Source organism: Liolophura sinensis, chromosome 1 (genome assembly GCF_032854445.1).
Source record: "Liolophura sinensis isolate JHLJ2023 chromosome 1, CUHK_Ljap_v2, whole genome shotgun sequence".
Taxonomy (NCBI): Eukaryota; Metazoa; Mollusca; class Polyplacophora; order Chitonida; family Chitonidae; genus Liolophura; species Liolophura sinensis.
The window spans coordinates 21,543,835-21,568,799 of record NC_088295.1 but is presented as its reverse complement, the minus strand read 5'-3'; the positions used below and the strand labels follow the sequence as shown (position 1 = coordinate 21,568,799).

At 39.4% G+C, this 24,965-nt stretch overlaps 1 protein-coding gene across 1 annotated transcript in view; it reads right to left on the bottom strand.

The window, feature by feature from the left end:
- LOC135462186 (cGMP-dependent protein kinase 1-like) overlaps positions 1 to 24,965 on the bottom strand; it is a 48,449-nt gene that overhangs the window by 15,544 nt on the left and 7,940 nt on the right. Inside the window, 1 exon segment of the mRNA XM_064739581.1 lies at positions 3,835 to 4,001. Coding sequence (XP_064595651.1) covers positions 3,835 to 4,001 — 167 coding nt within the window.

Below are 24,965 nucleotides of genomic sequence, written 5' to 3'. Positions count from 1 at the left end.
GTGTAATTAGCTGTCACCTAAGAGAGGTTGGAAGGAATTGGTTCTATAGATAGCCTAATAATTAAAGCCCTTTAGTCTGTCAAGTGACTAAGCAGAGAGAGCCGTGATGTGACGACAGCTCATCTTACATTTCGTACCAAGATGTCCACTCCCCCTTCAGTCAGCACAAGGAGACACCAGGCTGATATAGCAGCAGGGGAAAGTTTAACCATACTGTATCAGCTGGTGCCGGAAGGGTACTATCGGATGTCAGTTGCTGAGTATAGATAAGACAAGAGTACATGAACAGGGTCCCGCTGAACCGCTGCACGGTTAGAGCCCAAGTATACCCTCAGTAAGTGAGAAGTTTTAAATTAACAAGATTATGTGAGCTGAAGATCGTTTGTGGTCAAACACCTTTTTTTGAATACGTGTATTATATATACCTCTCCTGTGAGATGACCACACTTTGATCTGACCATGTCGGTCACGTCGATCACAGTTAGAGCCCATTTATACCACGCGGACAAAACTTTCCAGTTGGAATGATGAATGTTAGGTGAAATGGACTGCCCAAGGTAGGCCTGATACCAGTACCCCTTCTCTCGACATTCGGATTATAGAATTGAGGTTTTCTCATGGCAGTTTTTTTACAGACACACACAATGTAGTTTGAGTGAGCTGCTAACTTAAATGGCAGAAAATACACCCCTAAATCCAACACAGTAAATATAGGTTGGTGTGTTGTTGTAACAACAAAACATCGATTCATCGACACCCAAATAGCTGTTTTGAGGAAATTCATTGCGAATTAAAATATTTGGTTAGGTACAAGATTACAAGACAAAAAATAATGTCATTTTCACACAAATGTCGTCAAAAAAGCTCTCCGCGAATAGATCTTCAAAGGTTTATTGTCATGTATGGTTAACTGTATGTCCCAGACGAAAAGACGAAAAACTCAGGAAAGGGAGATAAATCTATTTGTACTCCTTACTTTCTACTTTTCACATTTCCCACTGTGTGTTATGCCAAACTGTTGAAAATATTGGTAGCCGATATTTTTGACGCCAAGAATACTTATCAAAACCATGCCGAAGAATACATGGTTCATATACACACATAAACCTGCAGTATGCTCTATAAACCGCACGAGTGTTTGGTCACGAGTAGTGAAATAGGTGGAAAGAACTAAACGCATGGTCTAATAACCTACGTGAGGGAGTGTGTCCTTGCTTAACGCAGAAGTGATGGAATTCTTCCGCAACAATTTTACATGAATTTTCCCATGTAAGACATTCATATACAGCAAGGATACACAGATTGAGGGTATCGTTTGCAGAGCTGACATGAATATCCATGGAGGAAATGAAGGCTAAATCTAGTGTCAGGCTGGCGATTAATTTAAGAGTTTTTGTCACATTGATGTAAGCGACAATCTGTCGGTAACAAGGATTTTCCCGGTTTCCTATAGCAGGAACTTGTCAGGAACAATCTGTCACGGGAAAGCATACGAGGAAGAGGGGAAAAGATAGATGGCTTTCCTGGCCCCTCTAGCTATAGCCTACCTGTGCACATCTTCTCTGGCAGAAATGCGAAAAAATAATACCAACTAGAGCCCATTGGGTGTGAAATGGGTCTATTGGTCTTCTTCTAACTTCTAACAGTGAGAAAAAAATTCGCGTAAGCAAGAACATAAAAAAAAGTAAAGGCTGATTTTAATGAATAAGAGCACAGCGAAAGACTAGATGCTAAAACGTTTCCGTATAATAAAATGCTGACTACTTTAAGAGGCTCTATGAATAATAACGTAGGCTAAAATTAGTCAGCAACAGCTCACCAGTTCCTATCTCTGGTTCACCGGGTGCAACACTTTCATCAAGGGAGATAACCCCTAGAGAAGATTCGGAAGAGAACCTCTCTCTCCACCCCACCCCACCCCCTCCACCACCAAAAAAAGCACCAAAGAAACAGTTTGTTTTAAAGACCGAAAAAAAAACCTGTAAGAAGTGCTTGTTATCTCGAGTTCGAGGGCTACCCGCCATCTTGAACAAGTCTGTTTCACTACTGCACTGTGAGTTTGTCAAGACTATGGCCACACTTTCGAAGTAACATTACGCCTAATACACACAATGTTAATTCGCCATAACAATTCATTTATGTACAATTGTTCATGTAACTGTTAAGAATCAAATCTTCTCAACATTTACATTGTACTAACCGTACGTGTGTGGTTTAAGTGATCTGACGATGTACTAAAGTACCAAGCATACGTTAGTACATTGTTGAATCAGCTGTCAGCTTCACTCCTGCTGGCCCTGGTAAAACTTTCATTGCATAATAACCTGGTGCCATCACGCAGACTTAAGAGATCGCCTACTGGACAGAATACCTGCGAGGTTCAACAAAGATCACGTGAATGTTACACAGCGATTGGCCAACGTTGCGGACACCAAAGGCTTGAGCAATAGGAAAATGAGTTTTAATAAAAACACACACTTACAATTATAGCTAATCTGTCGAACTTTTTTCGATCGTTTTCGGAATTATATGCAAATGTTCATCATGCAGGTCACTTTACAAGATGTAAATCTTTTCGCTACGTACGACAACCAAGATACCGACTGGTATGTGACATTTACCGCAAACGCATTCGATAACATTTCGCGACAAAAAATTGAAAGGATAATAAATTAAAGCATAAAAATAAATTAAACATAATTACACGTTTTATTCAATGCATAATCGTTACATATAAATCCCAACAAGGAAGAAAACATAACGAAAGGAAGCTAATATTTGACCATTACCCACGATCTATTTCATTAAACGCACTAACACTGAGTACTTGGGTGAAACTACTTCAGCAAATTTCTTCACATTTTTTCATGCCTCTATAATGGGCCTCTGGCGATTCTCACCAATAGACCTATAAAAAAGAAACTGCTTGTAAACGCCTAATACCTGACTTATGAGGAAAACAAGAGGTGTCACGATCTGGTGTTTAATCTTGTGTCAAAGATTAAATATTGCGAATTGAAACCGTCTTAAATGATCGATAGGAAAACTGTGATTATAAAAGACTGAATAAACCATGAACAAATGCAAGCAGAGAAGTTTAGCCCCTGTGTCACAATGGCAGCTGATCTGGGTCTACTAGGAGATGTTCAACAGCTTGTTACTAGACGTGCTGAGTATATCGCAGAAAAAGAACGAAGAAGTGCGCGGTTTGCACTTGAAATATTACGGGAATTTTTTTTTTCTTTATGACTAAGCTTTGTGAGGTGATATTGATGAGGAGTAGCAACAAGGTGTTGTGGACAAAAAAAAATGGTTGTGATGACAAGGAAGAACAAAAGGCAGAACAGAGGAATATGACACAACCTCAAAAGAGCGGTAGAAGTACAACTTACTACTGGGACAATTTGCTTTATTAACTATTTTTTCTGGTAAGGTTTATGGTACAGAAGGAAAATTAGCCAAGATATACATACAGTACAGCGCAACAACAAAAGCCTTCCTTCGTTTTTTTGTTATCTCACATGAATGCATTTCAGAATCAGATTATGCACGAGGTACAAGGACTGCAATCTCATCAGGTGTTTATTTTTACATCCAGTTTATAAAAGAGAAGGTTTACGTCTTTATGAAACGAATGTCAACAGTGGCTCATCAGGCTAATTAATTCACTGGCTCTAATGGGTCTTAATGGAAATAGGTGAGTTAACTACCACTTTCTGACGCAATCCCGTCCTACGACAACTCTAGCGAAGGGTGTGTGCATGAAGCCTAGAGATCATCATACGATCGCGTGCATTCTATTGCCTTTCTCTTTCCTTTTGTAATATGGCTTACCTTCCATGACATAGACGAGGGAGCCGACATCTCCCTCCTTGATGATAACAGCATCTTTACAGTACTCCACTGGGTACATGCAGTCCACAATCTCACGGATCTGAGACGGCTCCAGGTTCTTCATAAAGTCGTTGTCTAATATGGCCGTTTTTATAAGTTCCCGGGAGCTGTTGACAGAATAAAATCAATGTTTACATTCCAACTGAAATCATCTTACAAGCTTGTATATATATATATATATATATATATATATATATATATATATATATATATATATATATATATATATATATATATATATATATATATATAGTATGAACTGCAACAAAACAGTTATTCGGAACACACAAATAAAAGTGTCATTCCATTTTCTTTTTGCCAGAAAAATACATTAAAATATTAAACATATGTTTAAAAAGAGTAGAGACGGATCAGTGTGTTGCAGGAGTATTCATATCATACGGGAATCATACGCTGAAAGGAAACCAAACACGATGGTCATTATTTTATCGTCAACACATAAGATAAGAAATCAACACTGGGCCTAGGAAATCACCCGTATATAAACAGGTGACCAATGGGTATATTTTCAGAACTGAGATGTCAATATATTCGTCCCGCTCTCAATTAGATTAAATCTTGTTATAAATGAGTGAGTGGAACACAAGACAAGACGCACAAGCATCGATTACAGGAACCAAAGACAGCTCAGATTTCCGTCTTTGTAATTGACCAGAGCTCCATTTCTGTTCGTCAACACTCGACAAGGTGCACAAAATTAATTTGTAGGCTAAAAACAGAAGCAGCATTGGGATCAATTTATCGAGTAAGCCGCGTGACAATGATTTGGATATATGTGAAATACTCAACATACGGGCACTCTCCCAAGCCGCTGTATTCCAACCTCATCACCAAATTGATCCTGTCTACAAGCTATCGTTCACACCACTCTTGCAAGTCTTCACTTCGGTTTTTATTTCACTCTTTCTCATTCACTTTTTAACTTTTAATCAAATTATGTAGAAAATACCGCATATACTGTAAAATACAGAAAACGTGAGTGGTTGCTTGGTGATTATTAATGTGAGTTGTGGAGCTGCATGTAATGATGGTCCACGTGGCAACCTACACCTGACCTATCTGAGTCTATCCACCCACAGCACAGGCGACAGAGAAGGTTAACGGACAAGCTTCTCACAAACTGCAGCATCCCGCATGTACATTTGGGTGGGTTATCCGTTACTCCCTCATAGAAGAGAAGCAGTTATAAAAATGAAGTTCCCAACTACCGATATAAGTGCATTCGTCTGCATATAGAGTAAAGCGTGATCAACGGAATGTCAACCACTTACGACATACGCTTATGTACACATAAAGGTCTACATATGATCAACCACATCACATGCACTCTGACTGCAAGTCTATGCTAACTTAAAAGCAATCAACCATTTGCGTTCTTACTGTATTACTATACCTTTTGAGCACAAGTAAATAATACCACACGATTGGCAGAAACGAGAGTGATTTAAAACGCATTTTGAGGACTTGATAACCCTTTCTAATCTATCTCCTCTAACGTGTATCATGTCTTAGAAGTAAATTTCTGGGAATTTAAAATAGCATGCAGGGATAAACAGACACGTTTGGTATAAATCTGTACCAGACTTGTGGAATTCCTCACACTTGCAACTGAAGTATGTGTTGCTGTGTAAAAGAAAATACCTCTGAGTTTAACCTGTGACGTACCATTAGCCCTATCTCAACCCCATCGTGAAGCATCCAGATAAACCCAGCTGGTTGAAACGCATTCTTTACACTCAGGAATACGACCCACATGCAGTGACATAGGGGCTTACTTGATTCAGAAATGGGATCTAATCCTACAATCACCTGGCTGTGTCAGTACATCCACTAGCTGTACATACTTATTTACCCGATTCCATATAGAATATGAATTAATATACATGTTAATAAGGCCCGTTGATATTGGATCATAATTGTACTCGTGTTCTGATAATTATATGCACTGCTTAAATGAGTTATGTACATGTAAATACACCAGAAACTAAATCAGGATACGAGGAACCACGAATCAAATTTTCTACACACTGGTAAATTACACAAGATTACGACAATATTCTGCAAAGCGGTGAATTGGTATATTAAATGTCATGGAAATTACACTACCCAAACTTCCATGTAGTTAACCTCTACCATGTCATTCTCTTTCGCGAAATTAAACTCTCACAGCATGAGATTACTAGAATAAATAGTGCCCACACATACGTTAACCTGCTTCTGAAGGCTACAGCGTTTATAGAAAAGCGTTCACTTTACCTCCTCACTTAAAAGCATAGTGAAATCATATGAACACATAGTGCAGCATTATGGCCTGCAGCAGGAGACCGAGACTACCCCTGTGGGTCAATTAAACTGACAGCATTGTTTGTTCACGACTGAAAATACCATAATTATTACCAAATGCCATTCATCATCCGTCCCGCAGAAGTTATAATCTTTTACCACGTGACTTGCTCAGCGAGAGCGGGTGTGCTGCAGGGTTACTGTCACTAGCATGCTGATTAATAGCACTGCTTCACATTCCTACGTAATAGGGAAAATTATAGCGACGTTTGTGTCCACAGCTGTAGACCGCCATGCCGTATAACGACTCCTGTGTGAGGTTTAGCCAAATGTATTAAGAACTATAATGCTTTGCAAGGGTTGTTTCGCAAAATTTAACCACAAGTTAAACCACAAACCTTGGACAGGTTACCGACGAACTTTCACAGGGGTGATGCACGCCTGCTGGTGGTACTGGTGGAAGAGAAGTGGTTTTAAGCAAACTCAACACTGTAAACCGCCCCATAAGCACGGACGATTGTCCCCGTCCTATACCCATACTGAGCTCGAAGGGAATCTTCAGTTTCTCTGTACAAGTTTGTGATTCAACCCGCACCTCGTGTGCCTCATGGTTGGAGTCAAGTATCTTACGAGTGAGCCAGGTCCTGTACCCAACTTCGTGTATTAAGTCACAAATCTTTTCTCTTGTCAGTTAACTCTTAATTGAATGTCTCAGTCTGAGCAATGAGGAAGTTACAGAAATAGTTTAACAGGACAAAGATTTGCATTAAAATGTTACGCCTAAAATACATGAACACAACTAAGATAACCAGAGTGGCCCCAACAGATGGCTTAGACTGATGGGAAATTAATACAAGTTTACCTTAAGGCACTGAAGTTTTCTCGAGTTTATTTAAGGTTATGTACAGAAATTGGGGCAGTCACATTGGATTTACAATGACGTAAATGCGGTCCCTTGTTATGGAAATACAACAAGTTTGAATTTATAGATTAATTTGATTGGAGTTTAACGCCATAGTCAATACACTACGGCGGTCGGTTTTATGTACGGAGGAAACTGGAATGCTTGGTATGAATGTTGCCACGCCCTTTAATTAGTACCGGTAAATGTACCTTTGTAACATGTGACGCAAAGAGTTTCACCCACTGACTGGGGTCAAATTGTGCTCATTGGTGGAAGGCAAGTGACTTGCAGTAAACATACGAGCGCTCACTGGTGGAAGGCGAATGAGCTCCAACAAACATACGAGTGCTCATTCGTGGAAGGCAAGGGACCTCAAACATGTGAGCGCTCACTGGTGGAAGACAAGTGACTTCCAACAAACATACGACCATTGTAGACAACCAGTGAGGTCGAGGCTGGAGATTCCCAAAGACTCACTGTGGGTACTAGTGATAAATCACTCAGCCACTGATGAAACGTTACCGAGGTACTTGCACCAGCGCTAACACTAACGCCAGTGGCACAAAATAAGCCGCCCAATTCTTCGGAAAAGCCAGTGTAAATTGCAATTATTCCAAGCCTTTGACATTTGAGCTTTGCATCCATTATTGTCCACCATATACCAATAATTTCCAGTCCTGGTATCAAGCTATGAGACACTAAAAGCGCACTGGGGATTTTAACTCGCGAGTCCAGTGTCCACCCCCGAGAGAGCTGAAATACAATTTAATGCTACTACAATATCTACACAATCCCTACAATAGCAATTTGTTGTTCACATATGTCGTCTCATTTATGGCAAAAGATCTTACTTGAATAGCTAATCCTTAGCATAACACAAATGTGCAGTGTTCTACTGGGTGCACTTGTGCAATATAAAATATAATGACTGCCAATCAAATCTGATTACAAAATGAGCATCAATTACGTAAAGGTGTTTACATGATCTTTATTTTTCAGTTATTCTTTTCACTGGAAAGAAGCTCACCTCGATCACTTAATTAATAAACAAACCTCAACATGTGCAGATATATGGTTTAGTTGACAACAAAGTGCATTGACTCAAACCGAAACTTTCGTTTTGATAATAATACGTTATTGATTATATATTAGCCATATGTTTGATATTCACTTACGAATTTCTCTGTTTGACATGCTCTTACAAGACTGATTCTGCTCACAAAATGACATGTGGTCATGGTGGTATTACGTCAACTACAACGTGGGTTTATGATGTGTTGCGAATAAGAAACACAGCCAAAAAATTTGCGTCCATGAATTACTGTCAGTAACTCACTCACGATACAAGTCCTACAGTAAAATCCTACAGTAAACATTCATCAGTAAAATGACAATGGTTAGGGAATACATTTCTTGTGGTTATATACTCCAGTTACAGCTTTATAACACCGTCGGTCAGCGACAGGATGCATGAAATGTTAAGAGGATAAGAATAGTGATGATCTGACGTCATTATATCTGCCTTTCAGTGCCGTAGTTATCGCTCTACGAACAAATAATGACCGGTTAGGTGTGACTAGGACACTTAGCTCGAACGCTTGTTACGCCCAACTCCTATTAGCCGTCGATAATACAGCACAGGGCGAATGTAAGTGGCGTTTTGTTCGACATTGTTGATCTAGAGATATAAAACCTTGTTAATCGTTTAAAATACCGCTGGCTTGCCGCTTTCTACTGAATACTTCACTCACCGTTGTCGTCATTAGAAAGGTCGAAGATATTGAGTTAGTTATTCATTACCTGTCGCTTCTGTCACAGGTGATCAGATTTATCAATTTCCAAAGGAAGTAGATATGACTGCGTATATTCTCCGATATCTTCTTTCGTGGACTGTCTGAGCGGCTTGATAAATTAGCAGGAACATAGAGCAGGTGATGTTGTCAAGCAGGGCGTATTTGTATACTTTATGAGTTGTAACTTGTCCACATGTAGTCCTCGTGTTGCGATGTATACCCATATCATATACGTTACCGTCTCAAATATCTCTTTCAAATTACCAAACACTGTATCTAACAACGTCACGGTATTCGAATTAACAGTGTTTATCAAACCAGCCTGAATTTAAAGAAAGCTTTCGAGAAATTGTCTTCAACATCTGTGATGTTAATAGAATTACTCTCTTGATAAAACGGACTGGAGATGAGAGAATAAACGGTAAAGTATATAAAACAAGAGGGTAGACGTGAGTATGTACTCTTACACACTCAACCACATGTCTGTATTACAACCTAGCCTGCAGACCACGACCAAAGCCCGTCTAGTACATTCAAAGGCTTCGGGGCTTCAGCCGGGATAATGTAGCCTATTAACTGGTCAGTTATTTGCTTATATATATAACTAAGATGGAAAATGTATGTCTCTAATGGTTTTCATCTACAGCTGTTCGTACCAAACATTTACTTCAGAGTCCAAGGCCCGTTCCGTAGTAAGACAAACACAAACGTTGCTAGAAGCAGTCTCTATCCTACCAATAGCTTAACACCTGAGTTTTCAAAAAATGTTTTCTATCCTGCACACTATAAATGGCGTCTATTTCGGAAACAGCCACGATTTTTTTACACTTTCTTTCTATCCGCTAAACGGATAGTGACTTTTAGTAATTAATAACTAAGATGGAATTCGTATGTGTCAAATTGTCTTCATCTACAGCTGTTGGTACCAGACATAAACAGTTAACTATACTGTCAATTCCGCCTTACCGCAAACACCAACGTTGTTAGAAGCAGTCTCTCTCCTACCAACCTGAGTTTTGAAAAAAAATGTTCTTCATCATGTACCCTGCAAGTGACATTTATTTCGGAAACATTCGCGAAGTTTTAAATCCGTCATTGCATTCGTCACGCGGAAATGATGGCGCAGGAATATGTTCTCCTTAAAACACATTCCACAGTTATAGAAGAGTAAATGGAATAATAACTGAAAAAAGGCGTTTTCCACGAGGAAATACTATTGTGAAAAGAAAATCAGCAAAAAATAAAAAAAACAAAAAAAACCCCCAAAAAACAAACAAACACATGTATAAATAAATGACCCAATCAAGTGAAATTGAACTCAATAAGTATTGCAGAATAGAAAAGGAAATTTCCGTTAGACCACATTACTAATTTGATACATGCACGTGGCATAGCTGCATGACTTACGCTTGTGATTTGGGTATCGACTTGGTGGAAACCTCCAGCACTTGGGAAGCCACCGCTGGTTCTGCCGAGATGGCCGTACGTTTACTCCGCTCCTTTAACCGATTTTGTGAGTGAACAGTTACTGGCTTGAGAACAGATCGGTATTTGTCTAACTCATTCTGAAGTTTTTGAATGAGAGTGTCTTTTTCATCCAGTTCCATCTCAAGCTCGTCAATGAGTTCATCCCTTTGCCGTAGTTCCTCGATTTTCTCCTGCAGTGCGAGTTGAAGATCCCGCAAAGTACCCATGGCTCTTCTGACCAATACAGCGAATGAATCCACCTGAAAAAGCCGATCAATCCTTCTTTCGATTGTGATGCAGTTCGTTCATGCAGTAGCTTCTTAGGGACAAAGGCGTGTCTAACGCCACATCTCTAAATCGACAGGAAAAGAGAGAGAGAGCGACGCCTACAAATGCCGGTAATGCTGTAATGTTTGGTAGCCAGTTTGAGCATAGGCTTAATCACAGTGTTAATAGGCACTGCTGTGAGAACCTGCAGTTCATTACGTGCACCACTCAAGTGTGTTACTGGCGAGAGGGGAAAGAACTCCTTTCCGTCGGTGAAACTTCTCAACAAGAGAACAGACTTTTACTTTTCTTGGATTCCTTATGAAAAATCAAGTCTCCATTTTCCTCGTAACTTACGTACCAATTACCGAGGCTGCCGTTGCTTGTTCGAGGAGCATGACACCAGAGTCCGACCTATGCGTCTACAAAGTTGGATTCATTAACACGGCTTATATAACCAGAGAATGAACTCCATCGCTTCGACACGTCTGCCGTCAGCTTCAGACTAACGCTTGGTCAGCTTTAGGCTAAATACATTTCCTGCGGGCACGCAGTTCGGTCTCTATGCTTTGCTTTACCATCGCCCAAACATGTACATCAACATATACCAAGCCGGACAGAGGGCGGGGTGAGGATAGAAACTTGGGCATTCTCACATGAGATCCAGCTGAGCGGTTTGCTGGAAGAGTAGCGTCTGTGTCATACCACGGGTTAGTACACACACTGAATATATCTCTCTCCTTCGTTATTTATTCCCACTATTAACATCCAATCTGGCTTCCTCTATCACAGCAATTTTTCTGCCGGCGGGCTTTCTGGCTGCAGCCTGTGAGCGCACAGATAAGTGGACGGGTGGGGAACTCGCGTTTCGCTGGTTTATTACCGAGACCAGTGTGCACGTGTTATAGATGCTAACGGGATTTCACCCATCCCAACCTCTATCACCGTGATAAACGTGACAAATCTAACAGCATCCCAGTGAGAAAACTCTACATATACAAACTGCAACAGTGGGTTAGGGGTCCACTTCATAAAAGTGAGAAGATTCCTGCGCCGGTTCAGGTATAAGCAAATGTAATTAAGTTAAGCATAAATGAGCTTGTCATGAGGTTTCCTCTTTCCAGGCTGAGCACTTGAGCGGTTAGCGGATGACTTAACGCCAGGTGAGAACGAGTGACACACGAACACTTGGCAAAGACACTGAACGCACATTCGCATCTGCTAAGGCACATGGAGGCTCAAGGTGACAAGGTGACAATCAGGTCTAGATCTTCAGTTGGTGATAATGACGATGATTTGTTTTGAAGGCGGCTCCAATCAACCAGTGTCTTCAGTTGACATATAGTCCAGTAGTAAAAGACAAAGCTAGGAAATTTGAAAACATGGGCTACTTTCACAAAACTTCGTAAATCAGTTTTTCGAAACTTTTCTCGTAAATGACGTCGCCTTATGACACCATAACCTAGGCAATGTCTTTTACGAAAAATGTTACGAGAAATGTAACTTACGAAGTTTAATGAAAGTGGCCCCTGGTCACCTAGCAGATAAACCGGGGCTTATTGAATATAAATTGTCCACCAGATAATTAACGCTTGAATTCAACTGAGATTCTGGCTAGCTGAATTAAGATACCCCTTTTGACGGATCATGTGACACACCGATTATTTTGTCTAATCAGACTGATCAAAGTGCTTTAATTGTTCTTGTTTGTGTCTCACTCTGGATGCAACTTGTCAGAGATGCGTAGTGCTCACTAAATGTTTCACTTTTGATAATATTCATTAGTAATAGATAACTTAAAGTCTTGAAGTTTGATAAAGGCAGGAATAAATTCACTGCAAAAGCGCGGTGTTTCTCTGTAGAGTATTGCACATCCACAATGTACATGGTGGAACAGTTTGCCCACAATGTCTGCAGCGAATTACACTTTCTAAATAATATATAATATAATATAATAAATATCCGTATGATATGTCCGATCTGGGCACTCATCGATCTGTTAGGTACGAATATTTACAATACTTAAGGCTACCATGCTTAGCAAGCTGTAATACATATATATTATTTCCTATGTGTCTGGGATTATTTGCACCCCCTGATGGATTCCACCTTAAACTTTACAATGCCAATATTTGCCTATATTGGAGTCTACTTTACGACATAGTTTAATACACCTACGCTCCTGCGCACTTGAGCAATATTTGTCGTTATATGCTAGTTTAGACTGTATCTATTATGACACATCTAACGCCTTACTGTACACTCATTAATTGTTGTCCTGGTGATCTAAATGTATACTCCATCTGATCCGATGATCCACATCCCTGTTGTGCACTCCTCAATAGCACTGTCTTGATATTTCTTAGCATCTGATCTGAGACATTCCACACCTTTAAAGCTTTATATACTGTATATGCACTCGGCAATAGTTCAGCATTCTGATATCCAAAATTTGGACAATGAAACGGCGGGTTCTAGTTTACTTATTTATTGGGGGCCTCCAGCGCCGAGTGGATTAGTGTGCTTCAGCAAATTAAAACTCTATTTTTAAATCCACATCGGACCGGAAACCCAAAATACATCATGTACAACGACTCTATGTCTGCAATAAATGTGGCTGGTGTAGCAAATCTGCTGCTTAGATTTCACATAAACTGCTTGAATACATTATTTTTGTACATGTATTCATGTTTCTACATATACAAATATATAAAAGCAATGTTCACTTTGTTTTTTTTACACCAGAGATTTTCTATGATAATCCCAGATACATTTGATGACACGGTGTGCATGAATCAGGCACTTGGGCCTTAATGCCATTCAGAAATGTGATTCTTCATTAAAGAAAAAGAAATCTCTCTCTTGAGATAATTCATTTTAGTTGTTTTCTTTGTAAGTCACCGTAAAGGGGTTCTTAAGTTGTCAATTAAAGATCCCGGCAAGGTGTGGCAAACATATGATAACGACAATGGGTCGTTTCCCAAGTTGTAGAAATTCAGGATTTAGTCATTGGTCTTCGAGATATCTGCGAACATATTAATATCTAAACTTGCTTTCGCCGATATCTTGACTTTATCTATATGCAGGGGCTTACAGGACTGTAAGAACTATTTTGGTGCGCAAAGACTATACATGCTTGCAGCCGTAAGCCGTTGATGACCATACGACTTTAAGATTAAAAGGCATACATGCATATTAAATGACTGGAGCACAACTCTAGATAAGTAGCTTGGTTATTTCGCACACACAAGCGGAACAACCTGGTTCAGATGAGTTCAATGTTAGCCTAGTGTATACACCGAGCTTTAGCCATTTCCTTTCAGTTGTAAATTTCAATGGATTAATTGTCATGTGGATTTTATACAGGCCTACAAAAAGTATTTCTCTGAAATTATTGCACTATCGAATAAATCTACCACTTCAGAAACCAAAGACACACAGGTACGTTCCAGAATGAAGACACTGCATGCTTTATTGCTTAGAAAGCTTTGATTGGAAGAGCAGATGCAGGTCATAGATATAGGCTGTTGAGGATACCACAGGAATAGTGCAGTATTTATACAGCCAAGCATACAAACCAGTCTGTTATAAATAACTCAGCCTGATGTTAACCTTCACAACACAGGCCCAGTGCAATTCTGCAGGAACCTGAAGCTGGTATTGCTAAACGTAAACAGAACCGTCTAATATGTAGTAATACGATTCGATACACATAGTCATATGGTGTGCTTAAGTCCAAACCTAGAGAAATCATACGATATATTGGAGAAACCGGAAGCACGATGTATCGCCATTTGTTCCCACGCTCATATGGCTAAAAGGCAAAAGAGGGTTCTGGTAACATCAGCAGAATCAGCTGCATTCTCGAATTGTAGAAATAGCTCACGCCTGATTGGTTAAAACTGATGGCACCGCATTCCACTTTCTCAATACGCACGAATTTGTTTGAAATTTCTTTGATCTTCTATATTTCGGTTATGCATTATCACAAATATGAAAAGGAGTACTTTTTAAAATTTATGTGGGATACCAGTGTTCTTCCTAAATGCTTTGTGCTTCCATGTCATAATCTAACAGTGTTGAATGTTTCCTTTCAATTATTTTTCCCAAGATAATATATTGTCACAAACCAAAATAGTTTTTACTAAACAGGAAGAAGAAACAGAAGAAGAATCGTCATGAATGACATGAATAACCTGCATATAATGTGTCGATTGACATATATCACGTCACCGGAGTGGAATTATTGACAGTAACAAGCCCAGGGGCATCACGGTCCACAAAGCTTCCTCACCAAGAAGATTATGTATGCTCAATGGCCACATGTGTTCAAAGTTTATATCATCGCTGCTCGATTTAAGCGCAAGGACGACCTCGAGGAACAGGGAATCGATCTGATTTGTGACGTAACTAACATATCACAAGCAATGTTCTCAGCTTCATTAGGGACACAGCCTCGTGCAGATGACCCTACACTCTGCAGTTGAGACAACAACAAAAATAAATAAATAAAACATACATGGTGGGCCCACGCCATCCATAAATCTGACAATAGCTTCCATAGGAAATTGCATATTTACTTGGTTTTTCACACTTTTTAAGGTTAATGTCTAAAAACAAAAGTGAGATTTCAGGTAATGTAGAGGGACTAATACTTATTCATTTGAGGTACATGTAGCCTGTGGATGTTCCAGGTGTACTGGCATACATGATTGCATTAAAGAGCTCTCTCTGATAGCCACCTGAAGATGGAGTCTGTTTGGAGCAACACGATATAACTTCCCGATATAGTTTATTTCGACCACGGCAACATGAAAGATATTCACAAAAGTAGCACACTCTAAGACAGACAGCACATCACCGGCATCAAAGGAAATAAAATGACCTCCATGTTCAAAGTCAGCAAATCCGGCAGGATTCAAAATATATAGGATACAAGAACCGATATAAGACTTAATATCCATATCGACCTTGTCGATTCGTTCTTCTGGTTAAAAAGAAACAATTTTGTGTTCAAAAAAGTCAAAACACATAAGGGTCATGATAAGGACATACTTGTTGTGCTGGTTGCGCTTAACAAATGTAATGGCACTGCGTATGACTACACGAGTAATGTATAGAGAGTCGTCTAATGGAGCAGATTAAACTCAGAACAAAACCGAAAATAATACTGCAGTAGGCCTACTTTACGCAAAAAAAAAACTGTACAGAATTTTACTTTCAGAGACAAATTTTGTATGCCGGTCTCATACCAGTGGAACCACGTACATCCATCTTTTATGCTTTTACCTAAAGTACACAAGCCTGGTACACATATTCGGCCGATTTTATCTTCGTCAGAAAGCTAAACTACAACCCATCCAAACATTAAGCAAACATCCTTCCAACTGACAAACATTACCAAATTATTGTCAGGGACAGTTTCTCTTTCAGAAAATGGATTCAGTGGTAAATATACCTGACCAACATAACCTTGGATATAGTTAAACCCGTTATTATAACCGACTTTTTATGAACAGTTTTATCACAAGTTCATCCACAGAAAAGCGTATCCATTTATACCTTAACATTACAAAAACTATATTAATGACATATTTCTGACTTTTAACACAGAAGCGCCAAGGTTCTAGATTACATACATGAAATCACGTCACTCGGGTATTCAAACGCACCTCAGAACCAGGAAATAATGGAACCTTGCCTCTTCCTGATGTCTTGATAACTGTAAAAACTGAACTAAACTTGAAATCATGCACTATGTATAGGAAATCCACAAATACAGGACTCTAGTTTCGCAGAGTCTCTCAAACGCATGGAATAGCAGGATTTGTCCAGAGAGACAGATTACATAGAATAGCCAGTACCAAAATGTCGGCTTCGTATTCTTGGTCAGACGACCAAGCCTTTATATACAACAAAATATACACCTCAACAGAAGTAAAACTGGTACCTTCCACACAAAATATACACCTCAACAGAAGTAAAAATGGTATCTTCCACACAAAATATACACCTCAACAGAAGTGTAAATAGTACCTCCTACATAAAGGTGAGCAGCGAGGGAAGATGTGGACAGAAAAGCAAGGTTGTGTTAACTTATATAGACACTTGATGATGTGAGCAATACAAAGTATAAGTAGTCAGTAATTGTGGATCACTGTCTATAAACTTATCTTAATCTTAAGAAATGTAAAAATTAACTCACGAGTTGTTCGACACTAGCCATACAGATTAAAACTAAAACATCCCTGTACATAGCAAAACACAATTGTTCTCTTAATAATATGGCCTCATCAAAAATCATTTAATTTATTGTAACTCAAATGTTTTCCTCTTTCGTGATAAAACAAAACATGGTTAACTAGCCAGTTTGTTTCAGTTTGCCACGCCTATAGTGGAAGAAGCATCTTTTGAAAGCTCGTAATACAGTTAACATCATATGCAAATGACCAAATGACAAAACCTTATTTGTTTGAAGCTCGTGTGATTGCATTTCACTTCCGCTTCGAACCTTAAATATGTTAAACAGGAGTGATTAATCTATCACTTTGCCAATAATCAACAATATGAAGATCGAGGAACGAGCAGGTACATAGAGCAGGGGGAAGGGGAATAACTCTCAGAGGTAAATCTCATTCAATATTGTGTCCCTTGTTGAATTATTATAGGCTCTAAATCATCTTTCAGTTATTGAGGTCGTAATAAAATATGCCCGAGAGTTAACTCTAATCATTTCAGCAAGGAACATGTCACATATAATTCTTGTAACTTTCCAACAAGTACTAAAGAAAGAGCATGAATGATTTATTTAGAAATGGTAAAGCTGGAAATTGTGCTCATATTAACCAGGTAATAGGCATCTGCCAAAGTCTACAGTAGATGTTTCCCACCACTACTGTGCCGTAACTCCGATTCTGTACAAGTAATGACTTGCAGCCTAGGAAAATAATTTATAAAATTCAACCAAATCGTACGTTATGATGATAAACTTAGGTGCCATTCCCTGGTTCATTAATGTGGCGTCCTTGTTATATGACTGAAAAACTGTTAAGTACGACGTTAAACTCTAACCACCCATTAAATGTGGCGTTAAGCGATAATCATTCATTTAATTACTGTCATTAAATTAACTTACTGGATACTTACAAGGTTTTTTTTACACCAATAACGTTATGAATGTGTACGCCATGAGAATTTTATTCTTCCATTTGTGTCAGAACTTTTGCAATTCCAACTTACACACACATTAAAGAATTAGAGTAATACGTGTAGAACTGCATTGCACTTTTAATAACTTTCAAGAGAGATGTGTACAATAGATGCAATTACACTTCATGTGCAAACTGATCTGAAATATCAAACATATCCCGCAATATACAGAAAGCCTACAACAATGTAAGTGTATAAAGGCGACATTCAGCCGGTGCACCTTCAACTGAAGACTCGAGCCATTGTGTGGCGAACAGGGCCTCCAAGACACACTCACATTCCCCAGTCAGTAGGCACGTCGCTATCTCAGGGTTACCATCTGGCGACCATGCCGATCATCCCAGGATCTCGGTTATTCTACGTTTGCTAACACTTGGCATCTGACATCTACCCAGTTACTTTTACTCCATAGTTATTCCCGGGGATACTGCCTTCATATTACGACATAAAGCGGCACATGGTCTAAGAAACTCTCAAACTGGTATGACCTTCAAGTTAATAACTGAAGACAACAATTGCATGTTTTAAATTGACATTTGGGCGAGTAAACATATTTTAAATTTTATTCCACGAATGTTTTCCTGCTTATGCTTAATCCTACTTCGTATCCACATTCTTTAAGTTATCAAAACTATGGTTACACACATTTCAATAAAAACGACAACCTCTTAAATAAATTATTGGATGTTTATTAGACAAAAGGATAAATGTTTCCCTAACTGATGGCTTAGTAAACCATGAACTGATTACAATATGGTCAGACAAAGTTTACTAACTGGTATGCTTTGATCTAATCATGATAATACCACGATTTTGTAACTCTACTTCATGGACCTGGGTCTGTATGAACATTGCCCCCCCACCCCACCCCTCCCCCTTAGCGTCATGGCTGTGTCGGTAGGACTTGTCTCAATAAAAGGGTTACTGAGGTAATTTATCAAAACTATTTTAGATAATACTGAACTACATGCATAATGTCTTGCAGTAATAGCACAAACATTGAGTTTTTCCAAAATCACTGCTTATCTATCAATAGAACAGGCTTTTGTGAATTTACTTCAGACACATTTTTTTTTTTTGTAATCTGAAGACCATTCGAATATAGTATTGGCATTTATAAAGTCGTTGCTGAATGTTAAGGTGTACAATAAAGCTGTCTTCTTGTAGCAGGAGTTAAGCCTTTAAAAGGCGTGGATTCAGTAATAATGATGACGAGAATCGTCAACATACTATACAGTAACTGACACAACACCACATAGCTATATATGACCTTGGCCGACATGATCAATCTTAATCTCAAAACCATGAGTGCCTTGCATGGGTGCCCATATGATATCAGCCCTATGCTTACATTTATGTTGTTTGTGCGGGCTTCTAAACCTTACATCCTTGTTTGCAATGCTGAAGGTAACTCGTTAGACCGAATGTATACCACGGGTTTAAACTGTAAGCGTTTGGAAAATCTCTCTCATCTGAATTCACCTACACTCAACCTGTTTACTGTCAAACACAAAAAGCATGGGCTGGGTTAAAAAGGCCACATCCACCGCGTAGAATGGAGCACCCTAAAGTAACACTGCATTAACAACACCGCAAAATAAAGACTGCTGTCATCGGTAGCTGTATATGCTCGCTGAGCAGCTATTTGCGGAACATCTCTTAGCGCCGACCCCCCATAAAGTCAACACACTGGGACAGCCCACTACAGACAGTCACGCAAAACAGTTAGTGTTGCAGAGGACAAACCTACAAGGTTACGGACATATAAACCGTAAGATAACGTTACAGTTCCAAGTGCATTGCTCGAAAATAAATTCCAATTTAATGTGAAATGCATCAATGACACAGAATACTAACACTAAAGACGTTAGTTCAGCGTTCAAAGGAGGAAGTTAGGCTTTGGATGGAACACATGCGTTTAGTGGCCTGGTTATAGCTTTCGGCTTTTTATATTAACTCAAAAGGAAGCTATTTTCGGAGCAGGAACGAGCTTAGTTTTTGTCGATTAACTCCTTGAGCATTTCCAGAATAGCTGAGTCTGTTTCGCTACGTGAATGCAGGAAGAACTGAGAGATTGGTGCCGGACACACTGAGTGAATGGGAATCAGGACTCCGTGGCATAATCGCAGATATAGTATTTATAGACAACCAGATCAGGCGGTCTAATATACAAACGAGAAAACTAAACGCTTCTATACACTGTTTACAGCAAATTGAAGGAATAACATTTAGGTTTCCAGATGTACCCGATTTAGAAAGAACAGGAGAAACTGAAGTCTGTGCAGCTGGTTCATGAAAGCACTCATAGTAACATTATACAGCGTCACTGAGAGCAGGTAAATAAAATGGAGAGAGAATAAAGAGAAAGTGTGATGTGTTATAACTATCTCATTTCCTGAACTAATAAACACCACCGATTATCAGACGGCAGTTTGTGTAGTCAAAAAGCTACATGACGTCAGCAGGATGGTAGCGCCATTATCAGCTGCAATAGCATAATGGTAAATCTGATCAATCATGACTCAAATGAGAAAAAGTTGAAAAAGAAACCCAGTTCAGAGACTCGTGAAGTATGGTTGTAAGGCGATGGTGGCGCTCAGCATTTAGACACCACTGCCACTTACCCTGATGACTGCAATAAGGTAATCAACAGTACATCTGTTCTTCTGGAAATAAAGCACGTCGGGTTGAACAGACAATCAACAAAGAATCAACAGGGAATAGTACAACGAAAAAGACGCAATAATTGTATGTCGTGCTACATACTGTTTTGTTGCCAACGGCATGGCCAGTGCGCGATATAGAATCATTTTTCATGTGATATGATACAAATATGTATATATTAGGTACGTGTAGTTATATATGAGATGTGTACTCAAATCCTTTTCGCTTGTATATCGTATAAATGCACACAAGATTTTAAGAGCAGAGTACAGGAAATGAGATCATCCCGTCCAGATCTGGAATTACCTACACAGCAACAGAACTGATTATATTTCTCGCTCAATTTTTGTCTGTTTCCTTGCCAAAGTCGTTAATTCTTGAAGACCTGACGAGCACTCAAGTAGAGAGGCCCTGTAGAGTGTTACTATCTATATCGAACAGCTAAACCAAAGCACAGCTTTGGCTACTCCATCAGGAAAGTTATAACGCGCTAAACTTAGACTCCTGAACTATTTAACACGGCATTACCCGAGACCTGAACAGTCACAACATGCGGCACTCAGCCCACGCTTTGCCCGGAATGGACCAAACACTATTATAAGGAAGAGGTGCTTTTTGCCCCACTTCCTTTGAAAAAATGAAAAAAGTTTGAATGAGTGTGTGAGTGCTTGGGCTTTAACATCGAACTTAAAAATATTTCAGTCATATGACGACGAAGGAATCTTTAGAGTGCATGCAATGTGCCTCTTTGTTGCAGGACGGATTTCCACCGCTCGTTTATTTAGTGCAGCTTCACTGAGACGCCTTACCGAAGGCAAGTAAGCCACCCGCACGAGCCATTACACTGATACGGGTTAATGAGTTGTTGCACTATACCCTTCATGCTGAACGCGAAGCGAGGAAGTCTTAGGTGTGAGTCAACCCGGGATTGATCCTGGATCTACCACTCCCGAAACGGACGCTCTACCCACTGTGCTATCGGGGGCCAATGAAAAAAAAGTTTGAGGAATATCTTTGAGTCACCTGTCACCCACCTGATAACATGGTATCCACTACTAATGTAACAACATGATTATTTTGTGTTTGTCCGTCTGGAAAGGAAATAATGTGGCAAGAGATGACATCTCTCAGTTCACAAATATTTCAAAACACACAGAAAACAATGCATGGCACCACATGAGAAACTCACTGTTTATGCAAATAACTTTTCTTTATGTAGAAAAATTCACTTTAATTTCTTTCACATACATATAAATAAATGCATATATATAAATAAATGCTGCCTGGTCAGACTTGGGCAAAAAATCTAAGATTGTTGTTTTATTTCATGTATGCACTATTATGTAAGTCCGATGACGACAAAGTTTCCTGGCAGCAAGTTGGTCAATTCCAATGCTGCCTTGGTGTATCGACTCAACTCATAAAACTGACGACATTATGATTTGTTGGTAGGTAATCATACATCGGCCGACCAGTTTATATGTTCATAAATTTTGTTCTCTCGAATTTAATAATATTGGTTAATTTCTTTTCATTTATACATATACTGTAAACACTTTTGTAACTACTCTATAATTTAAATGGGGGCCTCCATGGCTCAGTTGTTTAGCGCGCTAGCACAGCGTAAGGACCCAGGAGTCTCTCACTAATGCGGTCGCTGTGAGTTCAAGTCCAGCTCATGCTGGCTTCCTCTCCGGCTGTAAGTGGGAAGGTCTGCCAGCAACCTGCAGATGGTCGTGGGTTTCCCCCGGGCTCTTCCCGGTTTCCTCCCTCCATAATGCTGGCCGCCGTCGTATAAGTGAAATATTCTTGAGTACTGCGTAAAACACCAATCAAATAAATATAATTTAAATGAAAATACATAGTTCGCACAGTAAAGACAACTTGAAGTATACGACGATGCTACTGTCATTAGTTCCATTTAGACCAGTCACGTCAGTGATCTGAAGCTTACAACCGACTTCGTTTGTAAATATGCACCGTCAGCAGTAATTAGGTAATAAAGTGAGGTATGCACACACAACACAGCTATTTCGGCGTTTCACAACATTGCCGTAACAGGTTCTTGGCTGGTGGTTGAGACTCGCCGGTTATCTCATGTGGCTAGGCGTTAACATCTACACTATCCTGACACAATATACGGCGCTCATCATTCATCATGGGAACAGAGGCCTGAGGAGGGACAGCATGAAAGCAGAGATGATACACGCCATGGTGCAATGTTTACCAAAACTCATGTGAAAATGGAAACGCTTTCTCCACACAATACAAGAAACTGAGGAAAAAACTTTGAGTTAGAGCAGCAGTGTCTATTCTAAGCACGATAATGGGAATAAAGGGTGTTCTCATGTTCGCTGGAGGAGTTGAAGCGTTCCGCCATATGAACCAGGGCCAAATTTGATAAGGCTGTTTCTTACAAAAATAAATAAATAAATAAATAAATAACAGCAGAGTACGGATTTGGAGGATTGTCATATAATGTGCGTTCAAGGCGAAGACAAAACGTGATTGACAGACCTAAGCACAAGTGCACAAATCTCATGCGCAAATATAACCCTCGATCAGAGCACCAACTTCATAGTACAGCGTCTGCTACCGTATTCAGGTGAATCAGAAACGGTGTACAGGGGGAGTTTCATCAGAACCCAGCACCTCAACTCCCAACTATTACTGTCCACGGGCCATTCCTTCAGCCAGGAGAGTATTTCATAGAACACAGTCGTCATGACAATACCAAAATAATGCGCTCTTTACGTGCTATCGCTTACGACCGAAACTAATGAGTTCCTCCTTTCAAATTTTACAACTGTTTCAAAACGCCATGGAAAACATATTACACAGAAAAACACCCAATCTGACTGGTTTATGAAGTATGTTATGTGTTAGGGGAGGGGAGGTGGTTTACACCAAAATCTCCCAGATTTCCTTCTGCAATTACTATGGTCAACGTAAACATTTTCCTGAGAAGTCACAAAATGTCAATCCATCCAAATTAAATAAAACAGTGAATTGACCAAAAAATCCAATGAATCAATCATTGCCCAGGATCACCAAATTCAGATAGATTTAATGGCTGGAGAAAGGTCAGCACAAGATAAGGCTCTAATGTTTATTGCTCCTGGTATAGCTGGCTTCATACATAAAGGGACCTGAGTGATGGCTGGCCAGGGCATGCTTTTACCTTCCCAGATTGGAATATGTAAACATAAGACATCATGAAGATGTACTGTGTTAGTGCCAATGATGTACAGATAAATTAACTAAAAGTAGATACAAAAACAATCCACCATGTACAAATAGGTAATATCATATCCTCCATGTATTTTATATTCAGATCTATACACTCAGGGACTAATGAGCCCTCCTACATTACTTTTTATAGAACATTAACTCCTCTCAGTTAACATTCTGCGAAGATAAACAAACACAGAAAACACTCGAAGACATTCTTGAACATAAGTGCAATTTTGTGTCAAGTCGTTCCACTTACGGCTTCCAACCATGTAACACATATATAATCCGTTTATGTAAACTACTGCCTGAAAAAGAACAACAACTACAGACTTAGGTTGGAAGAGTGAGGAAATGCAATGACACAAGTACGTGAATATTTGCGTGAACTACTCCCTGGGACTCATGGGCGCCCGAAAACTCAACTGGTTGTGATGGCAAAGAAAGAATAAAACAAACTACTCAAATGAGGTTACAGTCAGTTATTACAAACTACTAACGAAGTGAGATCGAATGGCTATGCAATAAAACATGATGTTAATATAAAAAAGGTAGAAGTATGAATTATTATTAATCAATGTGAAAAGGGGAACAAAAACGACTTCAATATAAGCCATTAAAGCATTTGACGTTGTCGGACACACTTATCCAAACAATGATACTCCATGACTTTCTCTATGATTGTATGGCACGAGAATGGATGGCAGGGGTTGGATACAGGTCATAGTTTTTACATAAATACACAGCGTATTTCAAACTGACCAATGGATGTGTGATCTGATGAAGCAATTTTTTGTTACTAGACAAGACAGCGATGCTAACAATGCCCCGATCCTTAGGACACAGGAGTGGTTGTCGTATAGAGAACGCCTGTGTATAACTCAGCATGTACATGTACAGGACAAGTGCGTTACATGTACCTAACAGCGGCGTTGATCAGATGAAATGGTGTCCATGGTTGTCTTCTTTACCGTACGAAACTAACAATTCGTTATGAAACACATGCATCTCACAGGCAAGACAGACCAAACACAAAGCTGAATAACCCTCTTTCGTTTTACTAACAAATGACTTCTGGTCTGTGTAATTGTGTTAAGGACGCAGTCCACGGCACTTCGTTTAAACTACACGTTCAAGAAAAAGATTGGCCAAAAATTGTAGTTTATGCATGAATACATGAACTGGGTAAACCTATGAACCTATGCAGTTTTTCATTTTTTTTTTTGCACAAA